Below are 19,277 nucleotides of genomic sequence, written 5' to 3'. Positions count from 1 at the left end.
AACAAAAATCTATTCCTTGAGAGAAAAAGGTTATGCAAGAAAAATGCATCATGTGGCTAATCAAGGAACTTAAGGGTGGTATTAAATGAAACAAAAGGCATACAATGCTGCAAGGATTAGAGGTAAGTCAGAAGACTGGAAAAATTTTAAGTAGCAACAAATCACTAAAAGCAAAGAAAGAAATTGGAGTAAATTAAATTAAAAATATAAAAATATATTAAGAATTTCTATAAATATACAAAGATTAAAACAGTAACTGAAATAAATGTGGTCCTGAAGAAGCTGAGACTGAAGAATTAATAATGGGAAATAAAGGAAATGGCAGACTCTTTGAAAAAGTACTTTGTACATATTTTCACAGCATAAACAACTAAAAGCATTCAAAAATAGTAAAAAATAAAAGGAACAAAAGGGTGGAAAGGAAAAAAACCATCACGGTCACTGGAGAAAGGTTACTGAGAAAATTAATTGAGTTAAAAGTTAAGTTCCTTGGATCTAAGGGTTCAGAGATATTGGATGCATTCGCTGTAATCTATGAAAAATTCACTAGACTCTGAAAACGTCAGTGGATTGCAAAGCTTCAAATACATCATCACAAATAGAGTCAGAGAACAGGAGACTGTAGACCAGTTACTTTAATATGTCATTGGGACAATGCTTAAATCCATTACTAAGGAAATTTGGTCAGATATTTAAAAATCAAAATAATGAAAAATGCTGGTATAATTTAAATCAGTACAAATAACTTGTTGTCATATAATTTGCTGTGTTACTAATCTGCACGAATAGTCACTTTTCCATATGAAAAGGAAATATCTTTCAACAATTTTTATTAAAGTTCTTTGAGAGGGAAAATAGGGTGAATAAAGATAAACCAGAAGGTTTGGATAGCTGTGTTTACTGCTATAGCACTGAGGGGTGCAATCACTGCATATATAATCACAGTATCTGTGATGCCACTATCAGCAAACCTGGAGGTAACATCCTGCATCAAAAAATTGGACATTTGAATTACTGATTTATGTAAACATGTTTTAGCAAGTGCAGAAGCAATAAAATGTGTTTTCTTCAAATATTTAATGTATACATAGAATCTTAAATGTGCGATCTCACTCCATCAGGCTACAACCATGATTAAGGATTGCAGTTTTCACAGAATACTGAACCCAAAACATGTTTAGAAGTCCTGGTTTAACAGCTGCAATCTACTCAACATCCCACCTGCTTCCCCAATGATCACTCCACTGCTGACCTTTCAGAGCCTCCCTCCCAATCCATCATCCACTTGGATAGAAAAACAAACTGGCAGAGCATTATATAAATGATAACAGATTTGAAAATGCTGATGTGCAAAGAATCTGGGTGACACTGGAGACTGATGACTGAAAATAAGCATGCAAGTGCAGCAAACAGGAAGGCAAATAGTATATTGGCCTTCATTGCAAGAGGGTTTGAGTACAGAAGCAAGGAAGTCTTATGGTAGCAATACAGGGTCTTGACAAGACCGTGCATGAAGTACCAGATTTATTATGTGCAGTTTTGGTCTCATTACTGAAGAAAATGTTATAGGTGGAACACATTGAAGGTTGACCAGATGATTCTTGAGAACACAGGTTTATCATTATGAAAAGAGATTGTATTGACCGGGCCTATATTCACTGGAGTTGGCAGAATGGGGGGATCTCATTAAAACATACGTAATTCTCACAAGGCAAGTTGGAAAGGCAAGGACTGATTGGGGATAGTCAACATGGCTTTGTGCACGGGTAATCATGTCTCACAAACTTGATTGAGTTTCTGATGAAGTAACAAAGAGGATTGATGAGGGCACAGTGGTAGATGTGATCTATATGGACTGCATTCGACCAGGTTCCCTGGGGGAGACTAATGAGCAAGGTTAGATCTTATGGAAAACAGGGAGAACTGGCTCAAAGGTAGAAAACAGAGCGTAGTGGTGAAGGGTTGTTTTTAAGACTTTAGGCCAGTGACTAGTGGAGTGGCACAAGGATCGATGCTGGGTCCATTTTTCATCATTTATATAAATGATTTGAATGTGAGCATAAGAGGTAAATGACACCAAAATTGGAGGTGTAGTGGACAAGGAAGTTCCCTCAGATTACAACGGGTTCTTGATCAGATGGGCCAATGGGTTGAGAAGTGGCAGATGGAGTTCAATTTAGATAAATATGAGGTGCTGCATTTTGGGAAAGCAAATCTTAGCAGGACTTTTACACTTAATGGTAAGGTCCTACGGAGTGTCACTGAACAAAGAGACTTTGGAATGCAGGTTCATAGCTCCTTGAAAATGGAGTCGCAGGTAGACAGGACAGTGAAGGCGGCGTTTGGTATCCTTTCCTTTATTGGTCAGAGTATTGAGTACAGAAGTTGGGATGTCATGTTGCAGCTGTACAGGAGATTGGTTAGGCCACTGTTGGAATTTTGCCTGCAATTCTGGTCTCCTCCCTATCAGAAAGACGTTGTTAAACTTGAAAGGGTTCAGAAAAGATTTACAAGGATGTTGCCAGGGTTGGAGGATTTGAGCCAAAGGGAGAGGTTGAGTAGGCTAGGGCTGTTTTCCCTGCTGTGTCGGAGGCTGAGTGGTGACCTTATAGAGGTTTATAAAATCATGAGAGCATGGATAGGATAAATAGACAAAGTCTTTTCCCTGGGGTGGGTGAATCCAGAACTAGAAGGCAAAGGTTTAGGGTGAAAGGGGAAAGTTATAAAAGAGATCTAAGGGGCAACGTTTTTACTCATGTATGGAATGGGCTGCCAGAGGAAGTGGTGGAGGCTAGTACAATTGCAACATTTGAAAGGCATCTGGATGGGTATATGAATAGGAAGAGTTTGGAGGGATATGGGCCGGGTGCTGGCAGATGGGACTAGATTGTGTTGGGATATCTGGTTGGCATGGACGAGATGGACCGAAAAGTCTGTTTCTGTGCTGTACATTTCTATGATTCTATGACTCTAAGGCTGGATAGAGTGGATGCAGGGATGACATTCCACATGGCCAAGGAGGTCCAGAACATGGAATCACAAGGGGAAACAAGGGAATTAAAAGCAGACAAGTCACCAGGATCTGATGGCCTGCATCTAAGGGTTTTAAAGGAAGTGGCTGCAGACATTAGTCAAAATATTCCAGAACTCACTGAATTCTGGAAGATTCCAGAGAATTGGAAAATTGCTAATATGATGCCACTCCTCAAGGAGGGAGACAGAAAGCAGGAAGTTGTACGCCAGTTAACCTAACATCTATCATTGAGAAATGCAAGGGTCCATTATTAAGGAAGAAATGGTAGGACATTTAGAAAAGTGGAACCCGATCAAACAATGTAGATGGTTTTGTTAAAGGGACATCTACTACAAGCCCACCGACTCCCACAACCACCTAGACCACACCTCCTTCCACCCCACCTTCTGTAAAATTGCCATCTCTTATTCCCAATTCCTCTGCCTCTGCCATGCCTGTTCCCAGGATGACCAATTCCACCTCAGAAGGTCCCAGATGGCCTCATTCTTCCATGAACGCAACTTCCCTTCCCATGTAGTCAACGATGCCCTCCAGCACACCTCCTCCACTTCACGCACCATCGCCCTTGAACCCCACCCCTCCCAATGCAACAAGGACAGAAGCCCCCCCTTGGTCTCACCTTCCACCCACCAACCTCCACAAGCACCACATCATCCTCCACCTCTTCTGCCACCTCCAAACAGACCCCGCCACCTAAGATATATTTCCCTCCTTACCCCCATCAATATTCCAGAGAGACCATTCCCTCCAGGGCTCCCTTGTCAGGTCCATGCCCACCCCCGCCCCACCCCCACCAGCCAACACCTGGCACCTTTCCCTGCCACCACAGGAAATGCAAAGTCTGCACCCACACCACTCCCCTCACCTCCATCCAAGGCCCTAAGGGATCCTTCCACATCTGTCAGAAATTTACCTATACCTCTACCAATGTCATCTACTACATCTGTTGAATCTGGTGTGGTCGCCTCTACATCGGGAGACAGGAAGCCTACTTGCCGATTGTTTCAGAGAACATCTCTGGGACACCTGCACCCACCAAACCTGGCTGAACACTTCAACTCCCCCTCCCACTCTGCCAAGGACATGCATGTCCTGGACTTCCTCCACTGCCATACCATTACCACCCAACGCCATAGAAGAAGAACACCTCACATTCCACCTTGGGACCCTACAACCACACAAGATAAATGTGGATTTCAACAGCTTCCTCATTTCCCCTACCCCCACATTATCCCAGTCCCAAGCCTCCAATTCAGCACCACCTTCTGGACCTGTCCATCGCTCCCCTCTCTGACCTATCTTCTTTGCCCTCCCCTTCATCCACCTATCGCTTTCTCAGCTACCCACCCCACCCTCCTCCCAGCCCACAAGCCTCATTCCTGATGAAGGGATTATGCCCAAAATGTCGATTCTCCTGCTCCTCTGATGATGCCTAACCTGCTGTGCTTTTCCAACAACACACTCACGACTCTAAAGGGAAATTGCATTTGACAAGTTTAGTGGAGATCTTTGAGGATATAACAAGCAGAGTTGACAAAAATGCAACGTGTTTGGATTTCCAGACTGCATTCAATAAGATGCCACATAAAAGAGTACTAAACAAGATAGGAGCTTAAACTATTGACAGTAATGTAGGAGTAAGTGAGGACTGCAATTGCTGGAGATCAGAGCTGAAAAGCGCAGCAGGTCAGGCAGCATTCAAGGAACAGGAGATTCAACGTTTTGGGCATAAGCCCTTCTTCAGAAATGAGGAAAGTGTGTCCAGCAGGCTAAGATAAAAGGTAGGGAGGAGGGACTTGGGGGAGGGGCGTTGGAGATGCGATAGGTGGAAGAAGGTCAAGGTGAGGGTGATAGGCCGGAGTGGGGTGGGGGCGGAGAGGTCAGGAAGAAGATTGCAGGTTAGGAAGGCGGTGCTGAGTTCGAGGGATTTGACTGAGACAAGGTGGGGGGAGGGGAAATGAGGAAACTGGAGAAATCTGAGTTCAGACTGAGACAAGGTGGCGGGGGGGGGAGGTCTAGTGAGTAGGAGTGTCTAGTGAGAATTGGTTAACACACAGAACACAGAAATGGTACTTTTTAGGTTGGAAGTAAGTATACAGCTCCAATTATTTACCAAATATACAACTGACTTGGAGGAAGGGGGACAGTATAATAGGTTTACCTATCAAAAATGATTAAACATTAGACACTATCCATTAGACATATAAAAATAATGGACACTTTCTTTTACAAACCTCATTCAGGGGTCACGGATCTTGCTGGCTGGCCAGCATTTAGTGCTCATTATTAGTTGCTCGAGACTGTGGTGGTGAGCTGCCTTCTTGAAGTATTGCGGTCCATACACGGCAGGTAGACCCACAGTGCCTCAGGGAGAGTATCCCATGAATTTACCCCAGCGACATTTAAGAAACAAGTTGGATGGTGAGTGGCTTGGAGGGGAACTTGTAAATGGTGGCATTCCCATGTATCTGCTACACGTTCTTCTCAATAGCAGCAGTCATTCAGTTGGAAGGTGCTGTCCATGGTGCCTTGAGGAGTTTTTGCTGTGCATACCGTAGATGACACATACTGGTGCTACTGAATGTCTGAGGGACTAAATGTTTGTGCATGTAGTTGTAATCAAGTTGGCTGATTTGTCCTGGGTGGTATCAAGCTTCTTGAAAGTTGCTGAAGCCTACTTTTCCAGGCAAGTGTGCTGTACTCCAACATACTCCTGACCTGTGTCTTCTAGATAGTGGATAGGCTTTGGGGAGTCAGGAAGTGAGTTAGTCACTGCAAGATTCATAGCCTCTGACCTGCTCTTGTAGAAAGGTACAAGATTCTTAGGGTATTTGACAAGATAGACGTTGAAATGTTTTGACTAGTAATGGAGGGGGGGGGGTGGGTGGGGTGGACTCTCAAACTAAGAGACATAGTTACAAAATAAGGGGACCTAAGGGGTTAGCACAGAGTATAGAGATAGAAGAACAGCTGTGATCATGCTAAACGGCAGATTGGGTTTGATGAGCCAAGTGTGTTCTGTTTATTATATTTTTATGTCTCCAAACACTTTATCTCACTGCAGCTAAGCCATCAATCCACCATCTTTGGGTAATCTTTAGAGGATCTTCTTGTCTCATACTTTAATATTGCCCAGTGATTACTCAATCTTGCATTATAATTCTTCAGATGCATCTCCGAAAAGGCATCACCACCCTGAGGCTGATGTTTCCATCAGCATCATTATATTTCACTACGCTTTTATATGAGTTTTAATGGGTCTCAATACAGGCTCAGACCAGAGTTCTTGGTAATGGTGAAACAACGTTTATGGCTACACTGTACATTACTGTGCAGCGTCCAACTTCTTAGTTGAAAACTAACACAGTACTACTGAGATCACAGTGCCAACCTCACAGGTTCATCCACATCAAACCCCATCACCACAGCAGGTTTGGGTAGACTCACAGATTGGCATTCTCAGTCAGGTTGCTGACGTTCCACACTTCCTTATTCAGCTTAGACATGATATCTACAGCTTTTGTGATCCATGTGTTCATTTTAGCATTAAGTGATAGACTGCTGGCAATTCTAGAGTGTAGAAATGTGTAATTGTCAACACATTTCACAGTCACATAATGCACCTAGCCTGCCCATAGTGTCCAGGATGTGCAGGCTTGGTGGATTAACAGAAGCAAATCTGACACACACAGGCAACCATAATCTCAAGTAAATCAGATATTAAATATACAATTAGTTTCAAACATGTGAAACACAAGTATAAAGTGTCCTGCTTTATCATTTTTAAACATGAAAATCAATTTATGCTATTTGATTCAGGTGGTATTTCAACAGCAAGGACAGGAATGACAGAAAGGCAGAGAGTAGTGGCAATTAAAAAGCTAAATTGTATGATGTTGAAAGTTTGAAAGAAAACAAAGTACTAGAAATACTCAACAGATCTAACAGCAGTTAATGTTAAGTCAAATATGACTTTTTAGGTCTATCAAGAAGTCTTGTAGAAAAGGAAAGAGCCCAGTAATTGTGATTGTTGATATTTGCTTTGTTCAAAATAAGCCAGCTCTCTTGATCTGCTACTGAATGATGTTACAATCCAACATCATAACACCAAACTGTTGAGAATATTTATCCAAACAGCTGTAAAATGGGAGTTACATATCCATTCTATTGTTAATTGAGCTAATATTGATTTGTTCATGTTTCAGAAGCTGAAATAGCAGCTCCTTCTAGCAAGGATCTTGTAAGATAAATCAAAAGAACTGCAGATGTTGAAAATCTGAAACAAAAACAGCAAGTGCTGGAGAAACCCAACAAGTCTGGCAACATCTGTAAAGAGAGAAACAGAGTTAACATTTCAACAAAACTCCCTTCAAATATATGAAGGAGATTGCCCAGGCCCTAACTTTTATCTTATTTAAAAGCAAGTGTAAGGTACTGTGTACCAGATGTAATTTGATTGGTTACACTACTCTACTTTAAGCAAAACGCACTTTATTCTTACCCTACAGTTAAAATACAAACAAAAGATAGAAGAATTGGAATGACTGAACTCTATATTCTCTAACAGAATTAAAGAATATTACAGGTATTTCTGGTATAGTGCGATAGTTTTGTTCCTGTGCAACCTCGCAATATAGAAAATTACTATAGAAAATCATTTCAGAATATCATGCTGCAGACGATTACTATAGAAAATCATTACCTGTGCAGTAGAAAGTTCACAATATGCAAACAGTGTCCACTATTCGTCAATCACGCTATAGCCAATTCGCATAGATGAAATACACATTATACCAGAAATACTGTTACTACTAAACAGCAACTGTTCCAAAATAATAACATCACATAAAGACACACTTGGCAAAGACAAATCAAGTAAAACAGATTGTTTCACAAGCAATTCTCTGGTCGCCCACACTTGGGAAGAATATTATCAAGCTGGAGAGGGCTCAGAAAAGATTTAACATAATGTTGCCAGGGATGGAAAGTTTGAGTTATAAAGAAAGGCTGGATAGGCTGGAGAATAGGAGGTTGAGAGGTGATCTGATAGAAGTTTACTAAATAATGAGAGGCATAGATAGTTGGTAGATAACTTTTCCCTATGATAGGGTATTTCAAGACTAGGGTCACATTTTTAAGGTGAGAGGAGATTTAAAAAGACATGAGGTCTTTTTTTTAACAGAGGGTGGATAATGTGTGGAATAAACATCCTGAGAAAGTGTTGGATTTGATTCCAATTAGATAGATACATGAATAGGAAAGGTTGGAGATATATGGACCAGGAGCAGGCAGGTGGGACTAGTTTAGTTTGGGATTATTTTAACACGGATTGGTTGGACTGAAGGGATGTATGACTCTATAACAGAGAAAGGAATAACAGCCTCCACATCCAGTTTCAAGACCCCAGCAACTGCTAAAAGCTAAACTAAACTCTGGTTCTGTGGGAGTCTGATCCACCCATTCATGCTGCTTCTGTTGTTCCATTTTTTTTAAAAGTCCAAAGCCTCACAAGCTGTTTACTTTATTGGCTTGGATCAGACCTTTTGTGACCTCTGTCTTAACCTCTCTTTGTAAAAAAAAAGACAAAATACATCTTTTAAAGCTAAAGTATCATCACAAAGGTCTGCATATATGCTAATGACATTTGCAGGGTAGTGGAAGGAATGAAAAAATATACAGACACAGTGCTGAGAGTGAGAAAATAAAAGGGAGTAAACAAAGGGATTTTTGATGATGAACCTAAACGAAGATAAATAAAAGGAACTTCGATTAACCGGCATTCGATTAACCGAATTTTGGATTACCCGAACAAGATCGCAAGTCCCGATAATTGGCTAACTATGTTATCTGGCATTTGAACAAAATACTCCCTGCTCGTGTCCTTTGGATAATCAGAGGTTCTTCTGTACTTGCTAATGAGAAGTATGGATGGTTTAAAATCGACTCACTGTGCTGGAAGCAACCCATCCAAAACAATTTCAGTATTCTTCTATGGATAGTGGGATTTGTTGAGGCAGTTATTCTTGAAGATTTTGTTGGAACTTCTGTACATGGCTGATGTTAACATCGAATTTCTTGATAGCGTTCTGATTTTGGTGTTTCCTTTTGGGCCGAATCTTCATTCTCATGGTGAATGAGATGAGTCGATGGTCTGTCCAGCACTTATCAGCACCAGGAACAGCTCTTGATATCAGTACATCTTGTTGGGCCCGAGATCATACGATGACATAGTCGATGAGGTGCCAGTATTTGGAGTGTGGATGCTGCCAGGAGTCTTTATGCCTGTTTTTCTGGCAAAAGTGTGTTTATAATCACCATATTGTGTCCAGCACATTTGGTGAGGAGGAGTGTTCCATTGGCGTTAACCTTGCCAACTGCTTCTTTGCCTACTATTTCAGTCCAGAGTCTATGATTTTTCCCAAGTCTGGCACTGAAGTCTCCCAATGATCTTGACATTGTTGGAAACAGAGGACAGGACATCGTCAAGTTGGGCGTAGAAGTTTTACTTTACTTCAGTTTCAGCAACCAGAGTTGGAGCATAGGTGCTCATGATGGTGGCATGTTGGTTCTTGACGAGCTGAATTTGCAGTCATGAAACATTCATTGATTCCCAGTAGTTACTCTGTCAGCTTCTGAAGCTTCAGATGGCAAAACCTACTCCATGGATCCTTGGTTGTTCAGGATCAAGTCCTTTCAGAAAAAGGTGTACTGACCTTGCTCTTCCTTTAGTTGTCCTTCTCCAGCTCTGTAGGGCTCAGTCAGAACATCAATGTCAAAGCTGAATTTTTAGATTAGATTAGATTACTTACAGTGTGCAAACAGGCCCTTCGGCCCAACAAGTCCACACCGACCCTACGAAGAGCAACCCACCCAGACCATTCCCCTACATTTACCCCTTCAACTAACACTACAGGCAGTTTAGCATGGTCAATTCACCTAACCTGCACATCTTTGGACTGTGGGAGGAAACCCACACAGACAGAGGGGTAATGTGCAAACTCCACAAGACAGTTGCCCGAGTCGGGAATTGAACCCGGGTCTCTGGCACTGTGAGGCTGTGCTACCGTGCCACACCCAAGTGGCCCAGATAGATAAAGTGGTTAAAGTATTTGGGATATTTGATGCACAGAGTTTAAGAGCAGGGTGGTTATTCTGGAACTGTACAGGCTACAGCTAGACTATTGTGTGCAGTTCTGGAATCCCCATCATACAATGGACATGTTTGCACTGGCAAGGGTGCACAGGAGATTTACCATGATGTTGTCTGGGTTGGAGAGTTTTATTTATGAAGAGAGAAATTGGATAGACTGGAGTTGTTTCCTTACAGCAGGAGACTGGGGACACATTTGCAATGCATAAAATTATGAGAGACAGATAGGATAGACAAGGAACGTTTCCCCTTGTTGGAGGGATCAAAGACTGGGGGCATACATAGAAGGTAATTCCACAGGGAAATGATAATTTTGAATGCACTCCCTGCAGGAGTGCAGAAACCCTTGTAACATTTAAGGAGTACTTAGATGAGGGAAGGTGATGGCTCATTGGTATTATTGCGAGACTATTAATCCATAGACCCAGGTAATGTTCTGGGTTTGAATCCTGCCATCCGATGTTGTATTCTGGGTTCAATTAAAAATCTGGAGTAAAAGATTAGGAGTGTAATGATGACCATGAAAAGTAGGCAAAGAAGTGGCAGATGGAGTACGACATGGGAATGTATAAGGTAGGAAGAATAGGAAGCATAGACTATTTTCTAAAGGGGGACAAAATTCAGAAGTCTGATGTGCAAAGACACATGAAAGTTCTAGTCCAGGATTCTCTCAAGGTAAACTTGCATGTTGAGTAGTTAGGAAGGCAAATGCAATGATGGCAGTTATTTTGAGAGGACTTGAATATAAAAGCAGGAATGAATTTTTGAGGCTCTATAAGGCACTGGTCAGACCATATTTTGAGTGTTGTGCAAAGTTTTGGGCCCCATATCTCAGGGAGGATGTACTGGCATTGGAGTGTGTTCAGACCAGGTTCACAAGAATGGCCCCAGGAATGAAAAGCTGAACATATGAGGAATGTTTGCGGACTTTGGATCTATATTCAATGGAGCTCAGAAGGATGGGGGGGATCTAATTGAAACATTCTGAATGGTCTGGACAGAATAGATGCTGAGAAGATGTTTCCATTGCTAGGAGAGACCAGAAACTGAGTGCACAGTCTTAAAGTAAAGGGAAAACCTTTTAGAACGGAGGCAAGGAGAAACTTCTTCAGCCAAAGAGTGGTGAATCTTGGGAATTCATTGCCACAGGAGGTCATGGAGGCCAGGGCATTGAATATATTTCAGATAGGTTCTTGAGTATCAGGGGATCCATGGTTTATGGGAGAAAGGAGAATGGGGTTGAGGAACTTATTAGCCATGATTGAATTGCAGAGGAGAATCAATGGGCTGAATGGCCTAATTTCTGCCTCTAAGTCTTACAGTCTAACTTCTGAATCATTGGAACTTGCAATTCCACAACACTGGAGCTTCAAATTTAATCTGAATCTTGAACAAGAACGCAAGCCCACAAGATAGTGGCAAGAGGGTAGGTTGGATAGTAGGGAGAAATGACAACAATGTAGTTTGGAGATGGAGAGGGGCCACAATTCAGAGGGTTGAGGAAAAGGAGAATCTGCTACAAACAGGATTAGGGAGCAGGAAACAGAAATCACCAGCAAGGACGTGTATATGTTAGTAGCAATTTTTGTTCCCTTTTTAAAACTTATTTTATAATTTATTTTATTCACCAATGTACAAATTGAACAATGTTTTGTATTTGTTTTTCTTTTAATTAAGAAGGTCCTACAAAACCCAACTATAGATTGAACATTTGCTTCTATGGGCAGCAGTCATTTTCAGTCATGATTTTTTTGCAAAACAACCTCAATTTTAAGTGGGGACTTAAGTAAATTTGGGTATTACGACAGAAAACTAGGTGATAATACAAGTTGTCACGAGGACCAATACGGGTTGCAAAAAGATGTTAACTGACTGGACAAAACGGCAGCTGGAATGTTATGTGGCAAAGTTTAATGTTATTCATTTTGATAAGAGTAAAAAAGTAGATTATTTTTTAATGTGCATGAGACTGCTAAATGTTGACATTCAAAGATACTTGGATACCCTTGTAAAAGTGACACAGTGGATGCTGATACATCAGCAATTAGGAAAGCAATTGCTTAAGGAAGTTTTATTACAATTGTACTATGTAGAACTTTGGCAAGACCACACAAAGCATAGTACAGTTTTAATCTCCATATCCAAAAAATATACTGATCATTCTGCTATAACGCATGTTTTGTTAACACGAATTTGCTGTAATGCAATTGACGAACTGAGGACACGGTCTCTAAAGTACGAACTTTTAAAACGTGTGTTGGCTGTAGCATGATTATATTGCCAACACTAAGCTCAACTTCTAAAGCACAATTTTTTCTATAATATGGGTTTGCAAAGAACGCAACCATTGCATTACAGAAGAACTTTCTGTGTTTGCCTTGGAGGTAACACAAAGATTCATCTAGGTGAATTCCTGGATTGGGAAAACTGTTCTCTGATTGGAGGCTGAGTAACTTGAGACAATCTGGACTTTCAGAAGAATGAGAAGTGAGTTCCTGGAAACACACAAGATTTTGCAGGGGCTTGGCAGAGTAAGCACAAAGAGATCTTTTGGGGAGTCTAGGTCACAGCAGCACAGCCCAAAGGTTAAAGGTTGAGGATTTACGATGGATTTGAGGAGAAATCACAGGTTGTGTTCCTCGCAATTTTCTACCCAAGGAAGTTGTAGACATAAATTGAATATCTCAATGTTTAACAGGAAATCAAGAGAGAAAGGGAAGAGGCAGGCAAGTGAAACTAAGCCAGAAGGTCATAGAAATGTACAGCACAGAAACAGACCCTTCAGTCCAAATCATCCATGCTGACCAGATATCCCAACCTAATCTATCAAACTAGATTGCACTGAATACTGAAATAGGTTTTAAAGTTCACTTTGTCTACTTATGCTCTTACGCCCTATGTTCTTATGCACAGTACTTAAGGACTGGTGCTCAGCTGGAGATGTCATTTTCAGATGGTGTGCTGGCCCCATCTGTGAGAAGAAATAGACACAAAAGATCTCATATGAAAAGTGGGCAACATCTATAGAAGTTCCAGCTAAACTTAATCAGAAAAAGGATAAAAAAAGGCTTGCACATCTACAGCAACTTTCAAAGCATGAGGATATCACAACACTTTACAGCCAATTAGGTACTTTTGAAGTGTTTTAATGTTGGAATCAGGGCAGCCAATTTACACACAGCATTCTAACAAAAAGCAATGTGGCATTATTCAGGAAACAGAATCAGAAATAGGCTCTTTGGTCCACCATGTCTACAGCGAACAACAAACAATAAACTATACCAATCCCATGAGGGTGGCACAGTGGCGTCTCACAGCACCAGGGACACGAGTTCAATTCCTGCCTCAGGCGACTGTGTGGAGTTTCCACTTTCTCCCCATGTCTGTGTGGGTTTCCTCCCACAATCCAAAGATGTGCAGGTCAGGTGAATTGGCTAGTGTGATGTGCATTAGGCAGGGGTAAATATAGAATAAAGGGAATGGGTATCTTCAGAGGGTCGGTGTGGACTTGTTGGGCCGAAAGACCTGTTTCCATACTGTAGGGAATCTAATTTAATCTAATTTACCTATACGCGGTCTTCAGTCTATTTTGCCCTGGCAGTTAAATTGGCTGATCAGATAATCTGATTTGTGAAAAATTGTTTGAAAAATAAACATCAGGAAAATCTCATTCCCTTTAAAATAGAAATTGCTGGCAAGACTCAGCAAGTTCTGATGAAAAGTCACTGGATTTTACACAGTTACTCTGATTTCTCCCCATGGATGTTGCTGAGGTAGTGTTATTAGGTGGATAGTCAGCTTAATAACTACCCAGGAATTAAACTATGTTCAAGTAGATAGGATAGTGAAGGCGGCGTTTGGTATGCTTTCTTTTATTGGTCACAGTATTGAGCACAGGAGTTGGGAGTCATGTTGCGGCTGTACAGGACATTGGGTTAGGCCACTGTTAGAATACTGCGTGCAATTCTGATTTCCTTCCTATCAGAAAGGTGTTGTGAAACTGGAAAGGGTTCAGAAAAGATTTACAAGGATGTTGCCAGGACTAGAGGATTTGAAGTAAAGGGAGAGACTGAATAGGCTGGGGCTGTTTTCCCTGGAGTGTCAGAGGCTGAGGGGTGACCTTGTGGAGGTTTATAAAATCATAAGAAGCATGGATTAGATAAACAAACAAACAAAGTCTTTTCTCTGGGATGGGGGAGTCCAGAACTAGAGGCCATAGGTTTAGGGTGAGAGGGGAAAGATATAAGAGAGACCTAAGGGGCAACCTTTTCAGAGAGGGTAGTACGTGTATGGAATGAGCTGCCAGAGGAAGTGGTGAAGGCTAGTACAATTGCAACATTTAAAAGGCATCTGGACTGCTATATGAATAGAATTGGAGGATTATGGGCCGGGTGCTGGCAGGCAGGACTACATTGGGTCGGATTAAACGAGATGGACCGAAGGGTTTGTTTTCGTGCTGTACATCTCCATGACTCTATCTAATTTTCCTGAGTAGTTATTAACTGAATAGGAACACCCTGAATTCTTTGCCTTTCATGGATTTTTTTCAGAGGGTTCAAACTACAAGAGAATTTTGTCCATTAGAACCTTCAATTTCTTGGACAATTCTGACAAAATCTGCAGAATCTGGGATTCTACATGTACCCGGTACGCAACTCTAGTCTGCAATGCTCCATCAAGTATCTGTGCCACAGGCCCTACTTGAACTCACAGCCTTTCCTCAACGAACATCACCAAGGGCAGGTTCTAATCAGTTGTATCAGATTTTTAATTTCTGGGACTTCCCTGTAAAGAAAATAGTGTCAATGACAGATCTTCAAAAGTGCATGATTAGCCATGAAGTGGTCTGTGACATTTTAGCAAGCTGAACTAAAACAAGGTGCTGGGAAGCACAACTCCATCTTCAAGTTACACCCGATGGAAAGTGAAATCAAAAGAGAACTCCAGAAATCGGGAACATAGTCTCCCTGAATTAGATTTCCTCAGAAGTATTCATTTTTTTTAAAACTCCCCCTCGACACCACTTCATCCAGATCAAAAAAATCGATTTTATAAACAAGTCTAAAATGATAGTCACTTCTATTTGGAAAGCAGCAAGCAACATTAAACAAAACAGTGGAACTTTAATGCCTTTTTGGACTGATTCAAGAACAACGTGCACAAATATAAACTGGGAGTGTGTGAGGAGAAGAAAATCTCTAAAATGTTCTTCTTCCTGTAAACAACCATTACATTTCATGCATCGTACGACCCGCCTCCACCCCCACACACCGCCCCTCGACGTCTCCGAAGGGGTTGTCGCTACCTTTTGGGCGCCGACGGCTCCATTGCGACGGTGACGCCTTTTCAACGTGCGACGATTGGAAAGGCAGTTACGACAGTTAGACTTTCAAACCGCCATGCTCGCCCCGCGCCCCGCCACTCGTCCAGCTCGCCTGACGTCACAGCACGCGCCCCTCTCTCCACCACTCCTCCTCACCCCCCCAACCCTCTTCCAAAACGGCAGCTGGAGACGCCGGCAATCCTCCCGCTCCCTCGGCCCGCCTCCTTGACCATCCCATTGGTGGGAGCTCCGGAACTCAATCTTCCCAGAAGTGTGGATGCGTCGACCTGTCAATCAGCTCGGCTGGTCAGGATCCTGTCGTCAGAGGTCAATTCTTCTGCCTTCGCCGTTTGTGACTAACTGATCTTGGAGCAAAACGACGTCCTGACTGGCTCACTTTTAAACCGTTTGATTTTTTTGAAGGAGAAAAATTAATGAGAAATCTGACGGAAACAAAAGTCAGTCGGCTGGCTTAACGATATTGCTATAACTCTGGCTGGACATACTCCGGGAGCCTCGTCCCTGACGAAGGGCTGTTACCCGAAACGTCGGTTCTCCAGCTCCTCGGATGCTGCCTGACCTGTTGTGCTTTTTCAGCATCACACTCTCGAAACATATTCCGGGAGATGTCATCACATGGCCACCTTGCGCTGCTGCCAATGCCCGCTCAGATTGACCAACATGTCTGTCATCAGGGAGCCCAGCTTTCCCAGTCAAAAGTAGGGTATGACTCTCAAATCAAGCTGTCCAGAGATCTCATTACGTACCTCTGGAGCAGGTGAGACCTGAACCCAGTCCCCTGCACAACGAGAGTTCCTCTATTTATTCATTCAGTATTGGAAATGGAGACACCAGTTGTTTGCATGAATCATTGGCTAATGTGAAGGTTAAGGTGGTGCAGTGTTAATGACCCTGCCTCAGAGGTAGAATGCTTGGTTCAAGTCCCACCTGCTCCGAAGGTGTGCCATAACACATCAGAACAGGTTGATTGCAAGTGTCTAAATAGGAATGTTAAAAGAAGTTATCTCAAAACATATACGTTTTCTTTTTGTTCCCCCACCACCACCGAATGCAGCAGTGGCCTACCCTGGAAATCAACTTTACATTTCTGAATGTTTTAGGTTCAAGAATGGTCACATTAGTTTGGCAGATAAGCAAATGTAACTCCTTTATTCAAACAGTAAAGAAAACAAAAAAATTATATCCCAGTTTGCTTAAAATCTGTAATAGAAAAATTGCTAAAAGTTGATATTAAAATAGTTATAGCCGGGCACTTAAATGGGTTCAAGATAATTGGGCATGCAACATGGTTTTGTGAAATCATGTTTCACTAATCTACTGAAGTTCTTTGAGGAAGCAACATGTGCTCAGGCCAAAAAGGAAGAATCAGTCCTTATGTTTCCAGAGGTTATAGTGGAAAATAAAAGTCCACAGTGTAGAGAGTAGCATATTGGCATCAGTAGAAGATTAATAGGAAGCAGGGAATAGACATGGACGTGCCCAAATGGCAGTTTCTGGGAAGATGTAACAAATGGTGTGCTATAGGGGTCACTGCTGGGATCTTGACTATTGACAATTTATATAAGTGACCTAAAAAGCAAATGCAAACAGCCTTAAGGACAACAGCTCTGACCTCCAGAAGCGTGAAATGCTTTGAGAGGCTGGTCATGGCCCACATCAACTCTAGGCTTCCATCCTGCCTCGATCCCCTCCAATTTGCCTACTGACATAACAGGTCCACAGTGGACAGTGTTTCCCTAGCCATGCCTGGACCATTTGGACAACAAGAACACCTATTTCTCCACGCTTCAGGCATTCTATGCTACTTTCTCCCCACCCCCACCCTCCTCTAGCTTATCTCTCCACACTTCAGGCTCACTGCCTTTATTCCTGATGAAGGGCTTTTTCCCGAAACGTCAATTTCGCTGCACTTTGGATGCTGCCTGAACTGCTGTGCTCTTCCAGCACCACTAATCCAGAATCTGGTTTCCAGCATCTGCAGTCATTGTTTTTACCAACAAGAACACCTAAGTCAGACTCCTGCTTATCGACTCCTTCTTAGCTCCATCTTCTACAGCATTATCCTCCCATACTTCTCTCAAAACTCCAAGACCTAGGTCTCAGCTCTGCTCTCTGCAACTGGGTCCTTAGCTTCCTAAAACATAGACTGCAATCAGTGAAAGTAGACAACTGCAGCACCTCCACGATAACATTCAACACTGGACGTGCCCAAAAGAATACATTCTCAGCCCCCTTCTGTACTCCCTGTACATCCATGACTGCTTTGCCAAATTCTGAACAACCGCAATCTGCTAGTTTGCTGACGACACCACCATGGTGGGACAAATATCAAACAACGATGAATCAGAATACAGAAAGGAGTTAGAGGGCTTGGTGAATGGTGCAGCGATAACAACCTCTTCTCAATGTCACCAAAACTGAAGAACTGATCATTGACTTCAGAAAGAAAGGAGAATATGTCCCCATTTACATCAACAGAACGGAGGTTAAGAGGGTTGAGAGCATCAAATTCTTTGAAGTGACAATAACCAACAACTTGTCCTGGACTTCCCACATAGAGGCTACAGTCAAGAAGGCACAACAACACCTCTTCCTGAGGCAGCTCAGGAAATTTGGCATGTCCCTCACCAACATATACAGATGCACCATAGAAGTCATGCTGTCTGTGCACATAACAACCTGATATGGCTGTTTTGCCCAGGCCATAGGAAACTCCAGCTCAAACCATTACGGAAGCCAACCTCCCAATCATTGACTCCATTTACACCTCTCGTTGTATCAGAAAGACTGCCAAATTCATCAAAGACCCATCCCACCCCAGTCATGCTCTCCTACAACCTCTTCTGTCAGGCAAAAGATACAGAATCTTGAACACATGCACCAGCAGGTTCATCTGCCATTATTAGACTGATGAATAGACTCTCTAACTTCAAATAATGCTGATCTTGTTAATGTTTATCTTGTTTAGTGCACATCCTGTAACCTATATGCCTTACTCTGTCCAAGTTTTATTTTCACCCTATTATCTATATGTCTTGCTTACTATGATCTGCCTGTATTGCACACAAACAAAACTTTTCACTGTACAGGTAGACAATCCTTTATCTGGAATTCGAAGTTTTTCTTGTAAAGTTTCTTTTCTCATTAACAAGTTTGTTTGGCATGCAAACAGTTAATCCAACTCCACACCCATTCGACCCACGTCACGCTGAGGGCATGGCCCAGCACTGGCAGGCGTCAATTCTGTCTCAGGGCCCATAGTACTCACAGGTCTGTCTGCTGTTTGATAAGATTTTTTTAAATTTCACCATAAAATTGTCACTGAAAAACCCAGAATTCCAAAAACCAGCTGGTCCTGAGGGTTTCGGATAAAGGTTTGTGTACCTGTACTTAGTGTTACTATACGACGGTGAACCCTTCTGTTAATTAAACCATATATCCAGAAAAGCTCACCTCACCTCGTAGTCTGTTAAAATATGAGTGACGGTGAGCTCCCAAATTCCACTATTTAAAGACAATAATATCAGTTTATTCTTTAACTCTAATAGTAAACATTAAACAACTTCTATTCATAACTATAAGCCCCCACTTTCTCTTAACTGTTTATTACCTGCCTCCACCTCTATAACAATATACTATTCCAATAAAACACTTATTAAAATTACATCAACTTAATTTCAACACCATACAGCAGCTATTGTCTTTGGTGTCTGTCTTCTGGCTGAAAACCTCCCTGGGTCATCTTTCTT

The 19,277-nt window shown here is 42.0% G+C and overlaps 1 protein-coding gene across 2 annotated transcripts in view; it reads right to left on the bottom strand.

The window, feature by feature from the left end:
* Positions 1 to 15,639, bottom strand: part of stk3 (serine/threonine kinase 3 (STE20 homolog, yeast)) — a 448,082-nt gene extending 432,443 nt beyond the window's left edge. For both annotated transcript variants that reach the window (XM_060823879.1, XM_060823880.1), the window contains exon 1: positions 15,490 to 15,639. In XM_060823879.1, coding sequence (XP_060679862.1) covers positions 15,490 to 15,512 — 23 coding nt within the window. In that variant the 5' untranslated portion in view covers positions 15,513 to 15,639. The remainder of the gene's footprint in view (positions 1 to 15,489) is intronic.
* Between the last annotated feature and the right edge of the window lie 3,638 nt (positions 15,640 to 19,277).

Source organism: Hemiscyllium ocellatum, chromosome 4 (genome assembly GCF_020745735.1).
Source record: "Hemiscyllium ocellatum isolate sHemOce1 chromosome 4, sHemOce1.pat.X.cur, whole genome shotgun sequence".
NCBI lineage: Eukaryota > Metazoa > Chordata > Chondrichthyes > Orectolobiformes > Hemiscylliidae > Hemiscyllium > Hemiscyllium ocellatum.
The sequence above is the reverse complement of the archived record's forward strand: the minus strand, read 5'-3'. Positions and strand labels throughout refer to the sequence as shown.